Below are 21494 nucleotides of genomic sequence, written 5' to 3'. Positions count from 1 at the left end.
AGTATCTGACCGTTTGTCGCCTCAGCTGCCCTTTAACAGCTTCTTATCTGTCTGGACGAGCCGGTATTGCTTCATGATTGCCTGTCGCATACCACCAAGTTACACATTTACATTTGAGGTTTTTTGAGATCTCTTTTTATTGATTTATTTTGTTTTTACACCGGCTACCTCTGAGTGCAAAGCCCTTTGTCACAGGGTGAATACTCATGACTGTCTTCATCTGAATGTTTTCTATTGTATTTAAATCCAAATAAATAAACAGATATTTGTGTAGCTGGACTGTTTGTTTATTTATTTTTAATTTTTTTAAATAATAATAATAATAATAATAATAATACATTTATTTTGTATAGCGCTTTTCAAAGGATCTCAAAGACACTTTACATATACGGTTAACAATCAATACATTTAAAACAAGTACTATTAAAAACAGGGAGGCTACAAGTGAGTGCATTAAAACAAGCAGGCTATTCTTAAGAAATAAGTTAAAAAGATGTACTGTGAAGTTATAAAACGGTTAAAAACAAGTAATATAAAGTTATAAAACGGTTTAAAGCAGTCACATACCACCAAGTACGCTTTTTGTATTTATCATGATGATAATCTAATATTTTTCACCCAATGACAGCTGGGATTGGCTCCAGCCCCCCACTGACCCTGAATACAGGATAAGCGGTAAACGATGGATGGATAATCTAATATTTTCACCCACAGGTAGACAACCTGACATCTCTAACATTAGTCGTTCAAGTGGGGACTTGGACCATAATAACTTTCCATTATATGGAAGTTAACACATTTTCTTGTAAATGCGTCCAAAGTGTGTACAGAACACTGAAACCATATCATCATGTTAAGTTTATGTTTACCTATTTAACCCCATTAAATTAGGAAAAGTCACTGAATTTAAAAAAACAGTCAAAATGTTAACCATCTTTTTTAGGAAGTTAAACATTGAATGTGGTCAATTTGATCCTGAGGCTAACAGTCTATATCATATATACTATAATATACAATAGCAAACAGCCCTCTGATTTGGCTCTGTTGCTTATCACCACTGATATGATGAGTCAGTCGAGTGCCGGCTGAAAGGTTTGATAAGTCTGTATGTTGTGAAGCCCTTCTGTAAAAGATAAGCAACATTATAATACACTGAGTTGTATTAGTAGCTGTGCTGGAAGTAGCAGAACATACTCAGGTAAAAAGCTTTTTTTTGTGTATTTTGCAAGATTGTTAAAACAACCATTTAGGAAAAGAAAGGTGATAAATGAAATGTCCATTAAATGCTGTCTCATGCTTTCTGAAGCAAACAGAGATTAAACATTAATCGGCTTTGTATAAAGTCCATGAGACAGTAGCAGCTCTTAACTGGAAGTCATCTCCCTGAACATGTCTGAATTTGGAGAGATCCTCAGAAACATCGGAGACTTTGGCTTGTTTCAGAAGATCACTCTTTTCGCTCTTTGCCTCCCAAGTCTTATCCTGCCTTTTCTCTTCGCCAGTGTGTTTTTTATCCAGTCTGATCCGGATCGACACTGTAACACGGACTGGATCCTTGGGGCCGACTCTAACCTGACCACGGAGGAGCAGCTGAACCTGACTCTGCCCCGGGAGGACGATGGGACCTTCAGCAGGTGTCGGATGTTCGTCCCCGTGGACTGGGACGTCGGCGCCATCAGGGAGTACGGACTCAACGAGACCACGGGGTGCCAGACCGGATGGGTGTACCACGACACGCTGTACAAGGCCACCATAGTCACCGATGTAAGTCATAGTCAATCATAATCCACATTAGATGAGCTTCATGCATTAAAACCTTTTTAAACATTTGGTTTTCTCCAGTTTGATCTAGTTTGTGACCGGGCTAAACTTTTACAAATGGCACAAGCGGTGTTGATGGCTGGCATTCTTCTTGGTTCTCTCTTATTTGGACCTTTTGCTGAATCGTAAGTATCTCAAATAGTAAAGCATTGTAGGTTTTTGTTCTATGAAGTAAAAAAATGAAATTTAGAAAGATTCATACCATCTATAATGACAGGAAATTAAAGCTTTCATAACAAATCCCAAGAAAAAAAACACATGTGTGTTTGAATTCTGTTTTTGATGCTGTAACATCTTGTTTGATGAAAATCCTCACATTTGTTATGTTATTATGCTGACTCGAGGTTTTGTGTGTTCCAGGTTTGGTCGTAAGCGAGCGTGTCAGATCCCAGTCATTCTGATGCTGGTATTCACTCTAACAACCGGACTGTGTCCCAACTTCTATTTATATCTGGCGTCACAGTTCCTGGTGGGAATCGGCTACGGAGGCTATCGTCTCAACGGTGTCATATTGGGTACAGTATTTCATTTCTTCATTTTTAATGCAAACTCACAAACAGCTGCCTTCATCCCAGTATCACCACACTGAAATATACTTACAACAAAAGGACTCTTTATGGAGTCAACAAGACTCCACAAAACAAAGGTCATCAGACAATTCTATAGTATATCTTATTTTAATTATGTCAATTCATAACAAAACTAAAAGTAGAAAGCTTCAAAAGGCAACAACTTTTTCAGCTGCCTTTCATGATAGAACAACACCAGTCAGAGCAGCTGATCCTCCATAAACTGTCCTGCAGAGGTCTTCAACGTTTTCAGGCCAAGGACCCCCCCAAGGCTTATAGAGACCCGGTGGAGGGACCCCCTATTACATATCGTATAAAGTTGTGTTCCTTATTAAACAATAATATAACAATTAAATAATAATGTGCAGCCTATAGTGCCATGTATAACAGTACTTTGTAATGATGGATGTATACAATGCTAAGCCATTTAAATAATAATTGTTATACTTTCTTAATATCGGTTGTATTCATATTAAGGTGTATTTATGGACATATTACGTTTTTGGAAGTAAAAAGTTTGGGATCAAATCATTTCGGGGACCCCCTGCAGTAACTCTGCGTGCCCCCTAGGGGTCCCGGATCCCCTGTTGAAGATACTCGCTGTATAAAATCATCATCAAGCCACGAGCTAACGCTAACAAAGTTAAACATTCTTCAAGTTCTCTTGTCTTCATCAACCAAACGTCTTTTAATCTATATATCGAGCTTTGTTTTTTACTTAACAAAGAAAAAACAAAAATAAGCATGAATAAACACATTTAGTGAGTTTTGAGGCCCCATGATAGAGACTCACGGTTGTGATTTCTCGGTTCTAGCCACCGAGTGGATCGGGCCGTCCAAAAGGTCGTGGGGGTCGTGCGTGACGCAGCTGTTTGCCGCCATCGGACAGTGCGCCCTCGCCGGCATGATGTTCTTCATCAGAGACTGGAGACTGGCTCAGCTCATCACAGCAGCTCCACTCACGGTCGTTGCCATTTACATATGGTGTGTGTGTGTGTGCGTGTGTGCTTTACCTTCTTTGATTTAAAGGTCAATTACAGACTTCTGATGAGCATCGCTGTCCAGGTTTATTCCAGAGTCGGCCAGGTGGTTGTTGAACAGAGGGAGGACGGAAGAGGCCAAACAGCTGATCACCACGGTGGCAGCCATCAACAAACGCACCGTTCCAGAGTTTCTGCTGGAAAAAGTCATTAAAAAAGACTTAAATCAAATATTACATTTATATATATATATATATATATATATATATATATATGTATATATATATATATATACATATATATATATATATATATATATTTAAACACAGCAGTTATTATTGCACACACAGTTTTTTATTCAGGGTGTGTGTTGGTGAATGCTACATGCTACAACTGCTACATGAGAAAATGTCTACAATACAACAAACGGACTAATGATTTAAAAGTTATTTCCTTGTGCATTACAGATTTTTGAGAAAGAAAATAAGACACCACAAGGCATAACAACTCTTATCCGATCATCCGTGCTCAGGAAGTATTTCTTCATCATAACATTTACATGGTAAGTTACATTTATTACAATAATAACTTTTTACTCATATAGCACCTTTAAAAACAGCAGCTTTTGACAAAACAAGAGACACACGGATCCATTCACACATACATACACATCAACAGAGCAAGAGGGATGAGGATAAACAATACAATTAAAGTAACAAAGTCTAAAAAAGTGTGTTTTAAGAAGTCTCCTCTTCTGAGCCTGAAAGTAATTAATCAAAGTGCTTGAGTAATAAAACGATTTCAAAATGGTTTGACAGTTTTTTGTGTTTTTTTTTTTATCGCCAGGTTCTCTCAGAACGTTGCCTACTACTGCCTTTCCTTCAATGTGGGAAATTTCGGCTTGGACGTCTTCCTGACGCAGTTTCTGTTCGGTCTGACCGAGCTGCCGTCTCACATACTTTGCATTTGGCTGCTGGAGGCTCTCGGGAGGAAAGTGTCGCTGATGTCGACTCTCCTGTTCGGGGGATTCTTGTGCATCTTAATCACAGCAGTTCCCAGAGGTGAAGCACCGACGGTGACGTTTCTCTGCTTTTCAGATCCACCGGCTTCTTCCAAGGACCCCCACGATCATGACACCTATTAAACATGTGCTTCCCAACATCTGTGGTCTTATTGGATCATCCCACACTGTAATTTTGTTCAAGGTCACGCTGTTGCTGTGCCCACGTTGGCCATCTCGGGGCGTTTTTTCATAAACTGGGGAGGATCCGTATGCAACGTCTATATTCAGGAGCTGTTCCCAACATCTTTTCGGTAAGCACCGCCGTGTGTGTGTGTGTTCATAAGAATGATGGTCGAATATTTTTATCCAAGAGAAATCTATTGATTAACCTTTAAGAAACCACTTTAAATATCCTGATTCCTTCTGCAGCTTTAACTCATGTCTAAGTGACACATTCATGCACATTTGACAGAACTAGCCAATTTCAAAAAGGCTGTTTTTGTTGCTGAAGGTGAATTTATACCCGATTCTAATGCTTTTATAACACGTCCGGTGTTACATTTAAACTTTTCTAACCACATTTCTTGAACCAATTAATAAGAAACGATTCATGAAATTATGATTGTGGCTGAAATGTCACGTCGGCTTTTTAACCTTAAAAATCGTTTTTATCACAATAAGAAAAAATATTTTTGATTTAATGTTTTCTGTTGAATTCAAAGCCCATTTAATTTCATGCAAACATGAAAATAATGACAAATTAAAGGTCCAGTGTGTAGGATTTGGTGGCATCTGTCTCTCGCGAGTTTGAACATTTGCGACCGACTGAATCTTTGTGTCAAGCGTGTGGTCAAAGCCAAATCACGAATGACCCTTTCTAGAGCCGGTGTTTGGTTTGTCCGCTCTGGGCTCCTGTAGAAACATGGCGGCCGGCTCCGTGAAGACGACCTGCTCCATTTGTCGATTTAAATGTCTCATTCTAAGGTAACAGAAATATAAAAGAAAACACTTAATATTCCATTTCTGCCAGTAGATCCTCCTAAATGCTACACACTGTTCCTTTAAGGTTAATACAAACACTATTGTATTATTTCGTGCTGTACTTGAAGCTTATTTTAAATATTATATTTAAAAAACTCTCTGTCTGTCTCTGTTTCAGACAAACAGCCTCTGGTTTGGGCTCCATCGCAGGCAGAGCTGGTGGCCTGCTGGCCCCGATGCTCAACATACTGGCCCTGTACCACTGGTCCATACCCACCATATTCTTCAGCAGCCTTACACTGATCAGCGGCGCTCTCGCCTTCCTGCTTCCCGAAACCAGGAGAAGAGAGCTTCCCGATTCCACTGATGAGGCCGAGGGCTACAGGTGAAGCACGCTGCAGGCCTGACAACCTCCTCTTCTTCAAGGCCACGACTCGGCACGGTCCCACGGTGTCCTCGTGAGTGAAGTAGCAGCAGCAAGTCAAGCAGATAAGTCACGGTTAAATGGAAAACGTGTATGATTCTGTGGTTAAGCAGAAAAAAAACTTTGTTTGAATAAATCCAGTTATTAGCCAGTTGTTAATATCAAGATTTTATGAAGTGAAAAGGATGAAAATGACCAAAAGTGCAAAGTAGAAAGTTACATTTTTTACATCTTACTATTTGAATCTCCAAATCAAATTGCTACTTTTGATCAATCTTAAAGGAGAGTTATTATTCTTTTCTGAGTTTAAATGTTTCCTTTCCTTTCCCTGAATTGCTTGAAACGTTGCTTCTGTAAAGTGATGATGTCACCAAGTACCACATTTGCATAATATCTGCCCAGCAGCTAGGCAGATACTAAGAGTGGCTAAATTAATTATTATCACTACTCATCAGCAGTACAACTCCTGTTATCTGGTTAGGGTAAGGGACAGGACAAACAAACAGTTGACCAATCACAACAGAGTGGGCCTGCTGACCAATCAGAGCGGACTGGGCTTTTTGGGAGGGAGGGGCAGGAGCTGCTGCAGCACAGCCAGGATAAATAAAGTGTTTTTTGAGAATTAAAGCATGTAAACGTGTTCTAGGAGGAACCTGAAATACAAGTAGAACCAGAAAAGGAGCATCATGGACACTTTTCAAGTACATAATCCAATATGAAGCCAAGTTTACTGCAGAGGTTCATCTTTTGGTGGCTGCCTTGAGCACTGCATGTGTACACAAGAAATATTGAATTGTAATTGGATGATTGGCATGAAACTCAAGAGTACTTTCATGCTTTCCATTTTGGACACTCCATTGGTTTTGTTGTTGTACCTTCAGGTCAAAAGCTACTGACAATATTCATGATGATGGACTTTTAGATTTAACAAAATGATGGTTTTACTTCTTGTGCGATCCTCAGGAGAGACTTAATATATATATTTTTTGTCTGTCAGTTTTACCTTGAACTAACACGAATGTTACTTTTTGATTATTTAGTTATTTATTAACTGTACTGAGATCTGCTTTCTGCTGAAATATGTTTGCTGAAGCTCTCAATAAAAAAAACTCTTCACACTGAAAAAGTACCTGTGGAAAGTCATACTATTTTTGAGTTTCTCAAATATCGTTTTTTTTAATCCTTTTGATCCAAATTCTCCTATTGGGGTGACGGCAGAAGGCTCAGTAGGGGAAATCTGAAACATCTTCAAATAAAATGGAAAAATGTGTGTTGTTTGTTGTTTCTTTTTAACCAAACAGTTCCTTGATTCAAGCAGTAAAATCAGTAATATTTAAAGGAAAATGCATGAATTGGGAGCTCTTCAGTGACATGATTACATTCTATGAACAACCAAGTACTATAGTGACATGCACAGTTGGCCTCTACTACCAGAAACTAAGGGGGGAACCTTTGCCCATGATCATCTGTGACAATAGACTCGCCCCAAACTGCCAACCTACTATGATGCTTATAATAAGAATGAACAACGTTAACAACAAATGAACCTTTTAAAGTTCATAAAACTCAGCTTTATTACAAGGCTCTCTGATTGAACTGATGAACTCTACATGTACATCATAAAGAGTCAGAGTAGGTTTTGTACTTTTTTAGCCTTTTAAAAAATCCTGTTCATTAAAAGGCACATTGATTCTCATCAAATGTGTGTATTATTTTTAATTTATGTCAGAATAAGAACATCTTGTTCTGTATGTTCTCTGAATTGAAAGGAAAGGACAAGGTTGCATGAAACATTGTACATATATACAATTCAATAAAACATGGATCCTGTAGTTTATTAAACTTTTATGAAGCTGAATGTTCTAAAATGTTCAGTTGTTAAAACTGCCCTGGCCCTTTGTAGCCACAGTTTAGGCCCCAAGCTTGCTAGCTTGTTCGCCCTTTGTTTTGCTAAATGGCAACCCGAGGAATTTATCCAATGACATGGCTTTGTTCCAAGCAGCACTGTTTAATCTGTACATGTAATCTTGAAGGCAAGGGATATACAGTACTGTATATCAAAGAGACAATGCACTAAAAGGTGGGGACTTGCAGACTTGGGGAAGCGCAGAATTTGCTATTAGCATCTAGCATATTTAACATCTCATCTGTGCTTTAGCTGTATGTATAAACAATATATACGTATACAAATATAATTAAAAATGCATAAGGCGTTGGGCTAACACGTCTCCTGAAAACACCCAGATTTAAACCAGACGCCTCCAGACGGAAAGACATCTAATATACATCTATTCAAATTCTTGGGTGATCTGGTCAGAGCCCTGGATTTTATATTACTACTAGTGTCGAGCAGATTGGGCAAAGCAAATTTCAAAATTTGAGATCATACATTAATTTGGACTATGGAAAATTAAATTCCATGGAGATTGCAGCAACTATTCCAAAACATACTTGTATCATAAAACAGGTAAACAGTCAAGAAATGACTCTGATACGGAAAAAAAAAACATATTCACTGCGTTTTTTTTTTATTTCATGTGTATACAGTGCTTGAATTGGGCCGGTACTCACCAGTACGCAGTACCGGGACTTCTGATTTTTACCCATCTGCTTACCGTTACTTCTTACAGCGTACCGCCACCTCATGACGCATCTAGGTACGTATATTGTAGTTCTTTTATCATGTTGTGGATACCTATAATAAGCTATGCAGTTGATGAATCTGTCTTCATTTTAGATCGACAAGATTCAGTTTAAAAGATTCTCGAGAGCTTGCGGGAGGCTGCGGCGCACTGTCTCTCCACACTTGCCGTCAGTCGAATGCATTTCAGGGCATACCGTAAATTCTCTAATATAGCCTCAGCCAAAATCTTCGCGACGCGAATCTGACAATCTATTATCTGACAATCTATTATCATAATCTATTTATGTACAGGGAGCAGAAATGGAAAAATAAAACCGGTCACCCTCTCTGGATGGAGAGGACTAGACAGAGGAATTCAAGAGTGAGTATCTAAGTTGTGATTCTCTTTCTCTGTCTCTCTCTCTCTCTCTCTCTCTCTCTCTCTCTCTCTCTCTCTCTCTCTCTCTCTCTCTCGGGCAAGCAAGTTGAGCGACAGAGCAAACAAGCAAGCAGAAAGCAAGTAGCTACAATAAAACCACACATAGCTGCCGTCTCACTGTACATATCCATTTAGACAAACAATATTTTCCTGTACAAAAATATGAACAAAATAAATGTGAAGATACGGATTGAAGTTTTTTATTATTTTTTTTACAGAGAAATGTGTGTGTGAAAATGATCAACTAGTATAGGGTTTATCTAGGTAAACCAGGCAAAATCACATGGTATCCATGAGAGCCACAAGCGCTCGTGCTGTGCAGTTGCTGATTTAGAGTACTGGCACCTTTTTTATTCCAAGTCAAGCACTGGGTGTATACATCTGGTGACCTTCAGTCAAATCAGTTATGTGCTCTTGAATATAAGTCAGTTAAACATTGATAGATATAGTTAAAACCTGCAGTGTCTTCTTGAAAGCGCAACATTAAGGAGATAACATCAACATGGCTGATTTCGGAGAGATCCTGAGGAACATCGGAGAATTTGGATTATTCCAACAGCTCAATCTGTTGGCACTTTGCTTTCCAAATTTCCTCCAGTCTTTCCTTTTTGCAAGTTTTCTTTTTCTCCAGTCTGATCCGGATCGACACTGTAACACGGACTGGATCCTTGAGGCCGACTCTAACCTGACCACTGAGGAGCAGCTGAACCTGACTCTGCCCCGGGAGGACGATGGGACCTTCAGCAGGTGTCGCATGTTTGTCCCCGTGGACTGGGACATCAGTGCCATTAGGGGGTACGGACTCAACGAGACCACGGGGTGCCAGACCGGATGGGTGTACCATGACCCGCTGTACAAGGCCACCATAGTCACCGATGTAAGTCACGAGACAAGTATTACAAATAAATGCAAACATTAATAATTTGCCTTCATGGAACTTTGTTCTTTTTTTAACAGTTTGATCTCGTTTGTGGAAACGCCAACTTTGTCGAAATGATACAAGCAGTGTTCATGGCCGGTATTCTTGTTGGTACCCTCATATTTGGTCCTTTTGCTGAATCGTAAGTATTTTATATGGAATGAATTGTGGGCTTTTTTGTCTACGAAGTGAAGAAAGAAAATGCACTTTCGAAAGATTCATACCATCTAAAATTACAGCAAATAATGCTTTCATAACAAATACAAAGAAAAAACATATTTGTGTTTGAATTATTTAATTCAGCAACAGGTAAGGGATTTAAAAACAAATCATGAATATATTTTACCTTAAAGTCAAATTGTGTTTATTCATAAAATTACAAATCTATTTTAAGACAAACACAAATACCTAAAATGCAGCATTGTGATACTGGCTGTTGTTTTGCATTAACTGGTTGAACATAATGTTAGAGTGTTTGTGTACATTGATGCCAAGCAACATGATTGATACCATCTACCTGTATCTGTAGAACTTTGTCCATCTCTTTCTGTTGCAGGTTTGGTCGCAAACGAGCAACTCAAATTCCAGCAGTTGCAATAACCATATTTATTGTTACAACAGCGCTAAGCCCCAATGTTTACTTATATTTAGTATCTCAGTTCTTGGTGGGAATCGGAGCTGGAGGATATCGAATCAACTGTATAATACTGGGTATGTATACTGACTTTATACATATTTATTATGAGAAACTCACACAAGGGCTGTTTGTATTGGAAAATGACAGTTGCCATCTTTGTTGCATGAAAAAGAAGCTGTAAAGAATGGATTGTCTTTTCTTATGTAGCCAATGTTAGCATGTCTGGCTAATCAGCTTACCACCACAGATCGAACAAAATCAAACAGTATTTTTGATCGTAGTTGATATATTTTCTGATTTGTCTGATCATTTGAGTTGTGTTTTTCAATAAGACCTTAAGAATCTTTCGCCACCATTGTATTTACAATCCCCAGGGACTGCAGATGGAAATTGGCTTTTAGCTATAATCTGGTACAAGCCATCTTTTTACTCCGTGTAATTAATGAACCTTACATGTTCCCTGTTTTGAATGAACCAATAAACGAAATACAACCAATGTTTTTCATTTTCCCGATCACAGCCACTGAGTGGATCGGGCCAACCAAGAGATCATGGGGAGTTTGCGTGGCTCATCTGTTTTCTGCAGTGGGACAGTGCGTCCTCGCTGGTGTGATTTACGGCATCCGAAACTGGAGACTGGCTCAACTAGTAACTGTGGCTCCATTTGCAGTTATCGGTATCTACATATGGTGTGCATGAACATTTTTTTAAATTGTCTTTTATTGTTTCACTTGTAAGTTACTGTTGTTAAAAAGCCACTGTCCTTGTTTCTACCAGGTTCATTCCTGAGTCGGCCAGATGGCTGTTAAGCAGAGGAAGGACAGAAGAGGCCAAACAGCTGATTGTCAAGGCAGCAGCCATCAACAAACGCACCGTTCCAGACTCTCTGTTGGACAAGGTACTGAAACGTAACGCTTGTGTGACATGAATCCAACAAAAATAACAGGAAAAAATGTATTACTAATTTATAAAACTTGGAAAGATATTTGAAATAAATTCAGTGGTTATTACTACTTATTTTGATTCACATTCAATTGCCTACTCAGTTAATTTTATTTTTCATTTTATATTGATTCAATTGCTTATGAATATATCAAATCACTTGTTTCAAACTGATTTAATTGTGTAGTTTATTTGTCAATTTTATTTATATAATTATGTCCTATCTGTTCTTTGATAGTCATTCTGTTTTATTACTGTATAACAATTAATTTCTTTGTATTTGTTACTAGTACTAGTATTTTTTTTACTTATTCTCAGCTAAATATGAAGTGCCTCTTATTAAAAGGTAAATCATTCATTTATTCATCGTCTACCGCTTATCCGGTGTCGGGTCGAGGGGGCAGCAGCTATAACAGGGGACCCCAAAATTCCCTTTCCCAGGTCACATCAGCCAACTCTGACTAGGGGATCCCGAGGTGTTCCCAGGCCAGTGTGGAGATAATCTCTCCACCTAGTCCTGGTTCTTCCCCGTGGCCCCCTCCCAGCTGGTCGTGCCTGAAACACCTCCCTAGGGAGGTGCCCAGGGGGCATCCTTACCAGATGCCCGAACCACCTCAGCTGTCTCCTTTCAACGCAAAGGAGCAGCCGCTCTACTCCGAGTCCCTCACGGATGACTGAGCTTCTAACCCTAACTCTAAGGGAGACGCCAGCCACCCTCCTGAGGAAACTCATTTCGGCCGCTTGTACTCGCAATCTAGTTCTTTCCGTCATGACCCATCCCTCGTGACCATAGATGAGGGTAGGAACGAACATTGACCGGTAGTTCGTAGAGCTTTGCCTTCCGGATCAGCTCTTTTCGTCACAACGGAGCAGTATAGCGATTGCAATACCGCCCCCGCTGCTCTGATTCTCTGGCCAATCTCACGTTCCATTGTCTCCTCACTTGTGAACAAGACACCGAGGTACTTGAATTCCTTCACTTGGGGTAAGGACTCATTCCCTACCTGGAGCAGGCAATCCACCAGTTTCCTGCTGAGCACCATGGCCTCAGATTTAGAGGTGCTGATCCTCATCCAGACCGCTTCACATTCGACTGGGAATCGATCCAGTGAGTGCTTGAGGTCACAGACTGATGATGCCAGCAGGACCACATCATCCGCAAAAAGCAGCGATGAGATCCGAAGCACACCGAACTTCAAACCCTCCTCACCCTGACTATGCCTCGATATCCTGTCCATGAATATCACAAACAAGATTGGTGACAAAGCGCAGCCCTGGCGGAGGCCAACCCCCATTGAAAACAAGTTTGACTTACTGCCGAGTACCCGACACAGCTCTCACTTTGGGAGTACAGATTGGATGGCCCTAAGAAGTTACCCCCTCACCCCATACTCCCGCAGCACCTCCCACAAAATATCCCGAGGAACCCGGTCAAACGCCTTCTCCAAGTCCACAAAACACATGCAGACTGGATGGGCATATTCTCAGGCCCCCTCCAGGATCCTTGCGAGAGTAAAGAGCTGGTCCGTTGTTCCACGGCCAGGACGGAACCTGCATTGTTGCTCTTCAATCAGAGGTTCGACTATCGGCCGAACCCTCCTTTCCAGCACCTTGGAGTAGACTTTACCAGGGAGGCTGAGTAGTGTGATACCCCTGTAATTGGTACACACTCTCTGGTCCCCCTTTTTGAACAGGGGGACCACCACCCCGGTCTGCCACTTCATAGGCACTGTCCCTGACTTCCACGCAATGTTGAAGAGACATGTCATCCAAGACAACCCCTCAACCACCAAAGCCTTCAGAATGTATGGATGGATCTCATCAATCCCTGGGGCTTTGCCACTGAGGAGTTGTTTGACTACTTCAGTGACTTCCGCCAGGGAAACTGTCGATGATCCTCCATCAGCTTCCAACTCTGCCTCTACCGTAGAGGGCGTGTTGGTCAGATTCAGGAGTTCCTCAAAGTGCTCCTTCCACCACCCGATTACCTCCTCAGTTGAGGTAAACAGTGTCCCATCCTTACTGTATACAACTTGGATGGTTCCCCGTTTCCGCCTTTTGAGGTGCCGGACGGTTTTCCAGAAGCACCTTGGTGGCGACCAAAAGTCCTTCTTCATTGCTACTCCGATCACCTCCCACACCCCGCTGCTTTGCCTCTCTCATGGCAGAGGCTGCAGCACTTCAGGCCTGTCGGTACCTTGCAACTGCCTCTGGAGTCTTTTGAGATAACATTCCGGAATAACTTCTTCAGTCGGATGGCTTCCCTGACCACCGGTGTCCACCACGATGTTCAGGGGTAACCACCCCTTGAGACACCTAAGACCTTTAGCCCACAGCTCACCGCCCGACTTCGGCACTGGAGGCTTTGAACATCGCCCACTCAGGTTCGATGCCCCCAACCTCCACAGGGATGCCAGAAAAACTCTCGAACAGGGGGCTCCTCCAGCCGATCCCAGTTCACCCGCACTACTCGTTTGGGCTTACCAGGTCTGTCCAAAGGTTTCCCCCACCCTCTGACCCAACTCACCACCAGGTGGTGATCAGTTGACAGCTCCGCCCCTCTCTTCACCCGAGTGTCCAAAACATGCAGCTTCAGATCCGACTAAACGATCACAAAATCGATCATCGACCTTTAGCCTAGGTGCTCTGGTACTACGTACACTTATGAGCATCCTTATGTTCCAACATGGTGTTCATTATGGACAGTCCATGACAAGCACAGAAGTCCAATAACAAACGACCACTCGGATTTAGATCAGGGAGGCCGTTCCTCCCAATCACGCTGCTCCAGGTATCTCTATCATTGCCCACATGCGTGTTGAAGTCTCCCAGCAGAACTATGGAGTCCCCTACTGGAACCCCATGCAGGACTCCATTCAGGGTCTCGAAGAAGGCCGAATACTCGAGCAGCTGTTTGTTGCATATGCACAAACAGGTCAGAGTTTTCCCCCCCATAACCCGCAGGCATAGGGAGGTGGCCCTCTCTTCCACCGGGGTAAACTCCAACACAGCGGCACTCAGCTGGGGATTTGTGAGTAAGTTGTGGCAAGCCCGGCCACCAGGCGCTCGCTGACGGGCCCTCCCTCTGGGCTTGGTATCCAGACGGGGGCCGCGGGCTTCCTCCGGGCCGGGTCACTCCTCTTCTTCCTCGATTATTCATGGTGTCTTTTGAACCATTCTTAGTCTGGCCCCTCACCTGAGACCAATTTGCTATGGTAACCTCTACCAGGAGCACAAAGCTCCAGACAACACTGGCCTCAGGGTCATAGGGACACACAAACCTCTCCACCACGGTAAGGTGATGGTTCCCGGAGAGGCCATGGGAAACAAAGGTAAAAGGTAATAATTTACTATAATAAAATAGTAATACATTATAATAATTTTTCCTGCAGATTGAAATGAAAGATCCGGTGCACAAAGGAGGTATACTAATTATTCTCAGATCGCCTCGCCTGACCAAATATTTCTTCATTATATTATTGGGATGGTAGGTTGAAATATACATTTTTAAAAAACATTATGATGTAGAAGACATTCATTATATTTGTATCGTTCATGTTCAATTAGCCAAGTTTTAATGCAGGACATCTTCTGTTTCTTGAGGTTTTCATTGAACCTCGCCTTCTACAACCTGTACTGGAATATGGGAAACTTCGGCATGAACGTCTTCTTGACACAGGCCTTATTTGGTGCTATTGAAATACCAGCTATTTTATTCGCCATGTGGCTGATGGAGGTTTGTGGAAGAAGACTATCACTCATATCAACACTTCTCACAGGAGGCGTCTCTTGCATATTTATCCTTGCTGTTCCTCAAGGTAATCCATTTGACTTTGTAAGCAAAATGACAATTCAGTTTATGTGAAGTTTAATGTTTTGAAGTTTAATGTTTTGTTTTTATATCTTCTCAGGGTATGCTATTGCTGTTACATGTTTAGCTATCGCAGCTCGTTTTTTCCTGACCTGGGCTGGTGCTGTATGTGGTGTCTACATGCAGGAGTTGTTTCCCACATCTGTTAGGTAGATGTTCACAGTTTATATTTTTGTCTTTTTGTGCAAACTTTCATGACCAGGGCGAAGCAGCATTTAAAAATACAGTAAATTACTTCATTAGCCTGCTCAGTGCCTTGACAAATTAGAAGTGAAAGGTTAATACATTGAGTGTTTAAACACACTAAGAGTTAGCAAATTGGTTGTTAGCTATTTGATCAATATGTGGAAGTGTTATAACTGTTATAATGCCCCCTTTCCCCCTTTCAGACAAACAGCCACAGCTTTAGGATCCATGTCAGGGAGAGTAGGTGCAATACTAGCTCCACTGCTCAACCTGCTGGCCGTGTACCACTGGGTCATACCCACCACGGTCTACAGCAGCCTGACACTGGCCAGTGGAGCTCTCTGCTTCCTGGTTCCCGAGACCAGGAGGAGAGAGCTTCCTGAATCAGCCGATGAGGCCGAGGACAACAGGTGAATATGCTCCATCATATTTATCACTAGACAATTCTCTTATATGTCCTCCTTTCATCAAGGATAGATCTTAGTTGTGCATCTGAATCAGTTTTTTTTCCTGAAATTTGTCTTTCAGAAAGGACGCCTCCACAAGGACAGAAAGTCTCAATCAACAGTCAACCAAGTTATAGGTTATTCTTTAGAAATGCGTAATGCATTTGCTTCATACAATACATCACTCATCAGTGGTGCACACCTTCCTTCCATGGGGTCCCATGTTAAGCATTGGGCACAAGATCATTAACATGTTAAAACAATACTATTACTACATCACTGATGTAGTGATAGTTTTGTATGTCGAAAAAAGTCATAGTATAGAAGTCGTAAAACGTCACGAATAAGTCGTAGTATAGCATATTGAAAAAAAATCATAGTATAGTATGTCGGAAAAAGTCCTGAAAAAAGTCCTAGAATAGTATACCGAAAAAAGTCCAGAAAAAAGTCACAAAATTATTTAAAGTATAGTTATGTCCAAAAAAGTCATGAAAAAAATCATATTATGTTGAAAAAAGTCACCCGCTAAGATCAGACTGTCAGCATTTAATTCTATTGTTGTTTTAACTGCTGTTTAAAAAAACACTTTGTAACCTTAATAAGAATAGTGCTTTACTATAATTATTGTTGCAACCTGAGCTCCCCATTGACAATCTGTTGCAGACCTTAAAACTCATCTGTTCAGACTGCACCGTGGTGAATTAAAACCTTCAAATCAGTCTTTGTCTCTTATTGTTGTGAAATGTAGCACTTGAAGCAACTCAGCGTATCTGCTAACTTGATCTACTTGAATGATTTGTTAAATTTTGGTGATGTAACTTAATTGAAAGTCACTTTGGATAAAAGTGTCAGTTAAAAATGCATATATTGCCTTAAAATGGGAGACAAACAAATGAATGAATGTGGTCAACTATGTGCATAATTAACAATTCGTATGACTCTTTGATGACGTACTAATGACTTCTTGAGTCATAGTATAGTATTTGTTAAAAAGGTCAGACCTTCAATCAGATCATTTACCTTGTGTTCTTGAATATAGTTCTGTTAGGTTAAACATTGATGGATATTGGTAAAACCTGTGGTGCCTTCTAAAGGAGATAAAAGGAGCTCAACATAAAGGAGATAACATCAACATGGCTGATTTCGGAGAGATCCTGAGGAACATCGGAGAATTTGGATTATTCCAGCAGCTCAATCTGTTTGCACTTTGCTTTCCATATTTCCTCCAGTCTTTCCTTTTTGCAAGTTTTCTTTTTCTCCAGTCTGATCCGGATCGACACTGTAACACGGACTGGATCCTTGGGGCCGACTCTAACCTGACCACTGAGGAGCAGCTGAACCTGACTCTGCCCCGAGAGGACGATGGGACCTTCAGCAGGTGTCGGATGTTTGTCCCCGTGGACTGGGACATCGGTGCCATTAGGGAGTACGGACTCAACGAGACCACGGGGTGCCAGACCGGATGGGTGTACAACGACACGCTGTACGAGGCCACCATAGTCACCGATGTAAGTCACGAGACAAGTATTACAAATAAATGCAAACATTAATAATTTGCCTTCATGGAACTCTGTTCTTTTTTTAACAGTTTGATCTCGTTTGTGGAAACGCCAACTTTGTCAAAATGATACAAGCAGTGTTCATGGCCGGTGTTCTTGTTGGTACACTCATATTTGGTCCTTTTGCTGAATCGTAAGTATTTCATACAGGAATGAATTGTGGGCTTTTTTGACTATGAAGTGAAGAAAGAAAATGCAATTTGGTAAGATACGTACCATCTAAAATTACAGCAAATTTATGCTTCCACAAATACAAAGAAAAAACAAATATGTGTGATCTGGTTATATGTTGATACCAGAAAAAAGAATTCTTTGTATTTTATATCAAATCTGCTACATTATGTTCCACCTGACTATTCTGTTTAACTCGGTCACCATACAGAAGCTACATACTCTTGTTCCAGCTCTATTTTAACTCTAAAACGATTGTAATCTTCACATAGACATTTCATCTGGCAGTTTGGGGACCAGATAGGAGGCGAGTCTCCACAATATGATGAAATCTACTCGAGACAAACACAAATACCTAAAAATGCAGCATTGTGATACTGACTGTTGTGTTGCATTGACTGGGTGAACATAATGTTAGAGTGTTTGTTTACATTGATGCCAAACAACATGATTGATACCATCTACCTGTATCTGTAGAACTTTGTCCATCTCTTTCTGTTGCAGGTTTGGTCGCAAGCGAGCAACTCAAATTCCAGCAGTTGCAATATCCATTTTTATTGTAACAACAGCCCTAAGCCCCAATGTTTACTTATATTTAGTATCTCAATTCTTGGTGGGAATCGGAGCTGGAGGATATCGAATCAACTGTATAATACTGGGTATGTATACTGAATTTATACATATTTATTATGAGAAACTCACACAAAGGCTGTTTGTATTGGAAAATGACAGGTGCCATCTTTGTTGCATGAAAAAGAAGCTGTAAAGAAGGGATTGTCTGATCTTACGTAGCCAATGTTAGCATGTCTGGCTAATCAGCTTACCACCACAGATCGAACAAAATCAAACAGTATTTTTGATCGTAGTTGATATATTTTCTGATTTGTCTGATCATTTGAGTTGTTTTTCAATAAGACCTTTAAATCTTTCGCCACCATTGATTTTACAACCAATGTTTTTCATTTTCCCGATTGCAGCCACTGAGTGGATCGGGCCAACCAAGAGATCGTTGGGATTTTGTGTGGCTCAGCTGTTTTCTGCAGTGGGACAGTGCATCCTCGCCGGTGTGATTTACGGCATCCGAAACTGGAGACTGGCTCAACTAGTAACTGTGGCCCCATTTGCAGTTATCAGTATCTACATATGGTGTGCATGAAAATTTTTTAAATTTTCTTTTATTGTTTGACTTGTAAGTTACTGTTGTTAAAAAGCCACTGTCCTTGTTTCTACCAGGTTCATTCCTGAGTCGGCCAGATGGCTGTTAAGCAGAGGAAGGACAGAAGAGGCCAAACAGCTGATTGTCAAGGCAGCAGCCATCAACAAACGCACCGTTCCAGACTCTCTGTTGGACAACGTACTGAAACTTAAAGCTTGTGTGACATGAATCCAACAAGAATAACAGGATAAAAATATATGACTAATTTATAAAACTTGGAAAGATATTTAAAAAATAATAAATACATATTTATTATGTATGTATCATTTGTGTAGACTATTAATTTCAGTGGATATTAATACTTATTTTGATTCAAATTCCATTGCCTACTCATCAGTTGCATTTTTATTTTTCATTTGATACTAATTTAATTGCTTATTAATATATCAAATCACTTTTTTCAAGCTGATTTAATTGTGTAGTTAATCATTTTTTGGTCAATTTTAGTTCAATGATTCCGTTCTTTTTTTTCTTTTTTGTTTTGTTAACGATTAATTCATCTTGAAAAAGCTGTTACTATTAGTATGAGTTTAGTTTTTTTTTTTTAGTTTTTTTTTTTACTTATTCTCAGTTAAATATGAAGTGCCTCTTATTGAAAGGTAATAATTTACTATAATAAAATAGTAATACATTATAATAATTTTTCCTGCAGATTGAAATGAAAGATCCCGTGCACAAAGGAGGTATACTAATTATTCTCAGATCGCCTCGCCTGACCAAATATTTCTTCATTATATTATTGGGATGGTAGGTTGAAATATAAATTTAAAAAAAATATTGTGATGTAGAAGACATTCATTATATTTGTATCGTTCATGTTCAATTAGCCAAGTTTTAATGCAGGACATCTTCTGTTTCTTGAGGTTTTCATCGAACCTCGCCTTCTACAACCTGTACTTTAATATGGAAAACTTCGGCATGAACGTCTTCTTGACACAGGCGTTGTTTGGTGCTATTGAAATACCAGCTATTTTATCCGCCATGTGGCTGATGGAGGTTTGTGGAAGAAGACTTTCACTCATATCAACACTTCTCATAGGAGGTGTCTCTTGCATATTTATTCCTGCTGTTCCTCAAGGTAAACCATTTGACTTTGTAAGCAAAATGACAATTCAGTTTATGTGAAGTTTAATGTTTTTTTGTTGTTTTTATATCTTCTCAGGGTATGCTATTGCTGTTACATGTTTAGCTATCACAGCTCGTTTTTTCCTGACCTGGGCTGGTGCTGTATGTGGTGTCTACATGCAGGAGTTGTTTCCCACATCTGTTAGGTAGATGTTCACAGTTTATATTTTTGTCTTTTTGTGCAAACTTTCATGACCAGGGCGAAGCAGCATTTAAAAATACAGTAAATTACTTCATTAGCCTGCTCAGTGCCTTGACAAATTACAAGTGAAAGGTCAATACATTGAGTGTTTAAACACACTAAGAGTAAGCAAATTTGTTGTTAGCTATTTGATCAATATGTGGAAGTGTTATAACTGTTATAATGCCCCCTTTCCCCCTTTCAGACAAACAGCCACAGCTTTAGGATCCATGTCAGGGAGAGTAGGTGCATTACTAGCTCCACTGCTCAACCTGCTGGCCGTGTACCACTGGGTCATACCCACCACGGTCTACAGCAGCCTGACACTGGCCAGTGGAGCTCTCTGCTTCCTGCTTCCCGAGACCAGGAGGAGAGAGCTTCCTGAATCAGCCGATGAGGCCGAGGAAAACAGGTGAATATGCTCCATCATAATTATCACTAGACAATTCTCTTACATGTCCTCCTTTCATCAAGGATAGATCTTAGTTGTGCATCTGAATCTGTTTTTTTTCTGAAATTTGTCTTTCAGAAAGGACGCCTCCACAAGGACAGAAAGTCTCAATCAACAGTCAACCAAGTTATAGGTTATTCTTTAGAAATGCGTAATGTATTTGCAATACATCATACAATACATCACTCATCAGTGGTGCACACCTTCCTTCCATGGGGTCCCATGTTAAGCATTGGGTACAAGATCATTAACATGTTGAAACAATACTATTACTACATCACTGATGTAATGATAGTTTTGTATGTCGAAAAAAGTCATAGTATAGATGTCGTAAAACGTCACGAATAAGTCGTAGTATAGCATATCGAAAAAAAAAATCATAGTATAGTATGTCGGAAAAAGTCCTGAAAAAAGTCCTAGAATAGTATACCGAAAAAAGTCCAGAAAAAAGTCACAAAATGATTTAAAGTATAGTTATGTCCAAAAAAGTAATGAAAAAAATCATATTATGTTGAAAAAAGTCACCCGCTAAGATCAGACTGTCAGCATTTAATTCTATTGTTGTTTTAACTGCTGTTTAAAGGAGTCATCACCTGGTTTTATACGTATCCAGCCCCCCTTGGATCGCTTTGGATCAATTCGTAAAACTTATTAGAAAAAAAAAAAAAAATTTTAATCAAACATTGAGCTTGTTCTGACCCTTTTTCGTACCGCGATTTTATCACGCGAGATTACGCGCAAGGTTTTGACTGGTCCGGATGTGCATTGTATAATATGTAATGAGGCGCACGTTGATTCGCCGCAGGAAGGACAGAGCCGGGGGGGCTTGCCTGCATGCAGACTCCAAAACATAATGGCGGCGCTTCGGCGATTTCAGGTAGCGGACGGGGCGGGGTTGGGTGGTGAAAGAGGGGTGGGCTTATGCAAGTAGCCGCCACGGTGACGTCACC

The 21494-nt window shown here is 40.4% G+C and overlaps 3 protein-coding genes across 4 annotated transcripts; all 3 read left to right on the top strand.

Moving 5' to 3' along the window:
• Nucleotides 1-1387: 1387 nt before the first annotated feature.
• LOC311011824 (solute carrier family 22 member 13-like) lies at nt 1388-6917 on the top strand. Of its 2 annotated transcripts, XR_014596946.1 has the most exons (10): nt 1388-1764; nt 1843-1946; nt 2182-2336; nt 3206-3374; nt 3456-3576; nt 3838-3932; nt 4217-4431; nt 4576-4684; nt 5533-5830; nt 6425-6917. XR_014596946.1 is itself a non-coding variant. In XM_084006967.1 (9 exons), exons 1-9 carry the CDS (start codon nt 1390-1392, stop codon nt 5741-5743), a joined length of 1554 nt encoding a protein of 517 aa, XP_083863093.1. In that variant the 5' UTR covers nt 1388-1389; the 3' UTR covers nt 5744-6917. The 2 variants fall into 2 exon arrangements, 1 of the variants encoding a protein (XP_083863093.1); XM_084006967.1 differs by having other exon boundaries at nt 5533-6917.
• A 2425-nt stretch (nt 6918-9342) lies between these two features.
• LOC311011888 (solute carrier family 22 member 13-like) lies at nt 9343-16110 on the top strand (the record flags this gene model as incomplete). The annotated part of the gene is made up of 10 exons (XM_084007080.1): nt 9343-9717; nt 9798-9901; nt 10316-10470; nt 10917-11085; nt 11174-11294; nt 14731-14825; nt 14942-15156; nt 15250-15358; nt 15599-15805; nt 15924-16110. 10 exons carry the CDS (start codon nt 9343-9345, stop codon nt 15976-15978), a joined length of 1605 nt encoding a protein of 534 aa, XP_083863206.1. The 3' UTR covers nt 15979-16110.
• An 858-nt stretch (nt 16111-16968) lies between these two features.
• On the top strand, nt 16969-20677 carry LOC311011792 (solute carrier family 22 member 13-like; the record flags this gene model as incomplete). Its single annotated transcript, XM_084006920.1, has 9 exons — nt 16969-17349; nt 17430-17533; nt 18076-18080; nt 18549-18717; nt 18805-18925; nt 19440-19470; nt 19977-20058; nt 20299-20505; nt 20623-20677. The coding sequence occupies exons 1-9, from the start codon at nt 16975-16977 to the stop codon at nt 20675-20677; spliced, it is 1149 nt and encodes a 382-aa protein (XP_083863046.1). The 5' UTR covers nt 16969-16974.
• Between the last annotated feature and the right edge of the window lie 817 nt (nt 20678-21494).

This window comes from Eutrigla gurnardus (genome assembly GCF_963514095.1).
Source record: "Eutrigla gurnardus genome assembly, chromosome: 4".
NCBI lineage: Eukaryota > Metazoa > Chordata > Actinopteri > Perciformes > Triglidae > Eutrigla > Eutrigla gurnardus.
The sequence above is the reverse complement of the archived record's forward strand: the minus strand, read 5'-3'. Positions and strand labels throughout refer to the sequence as shown.

What these genes read in the sequence shown, in the direction of transcription:
- LOC311011824 (XM_084006967.1), top strand. Translation starts at nt 1,390, where the DNA reads ATGTCTGAATTTGGAGAGATCCTCAGAAACATCGGAGACTTTGGCTTG. An exon ending in TTTGGACCTTTTGCTGAATC is followed by an intron (nt 1,947 to 2,181) that starts GTAAGTATCTCA and finishes TGTGTGTTCCAG; the next exon opens with GTTTGGTCGTAAGCGAGCGT. An exon ending in GTCGTTGCCATTTACATATG is followed by an intron (nt 3,375 to 3,455) that starts GTGTGTGTGTGT and finishes ATCGCTGTCCAG; the next exon opens with GTTTATTCCAGAGTCGGCCA.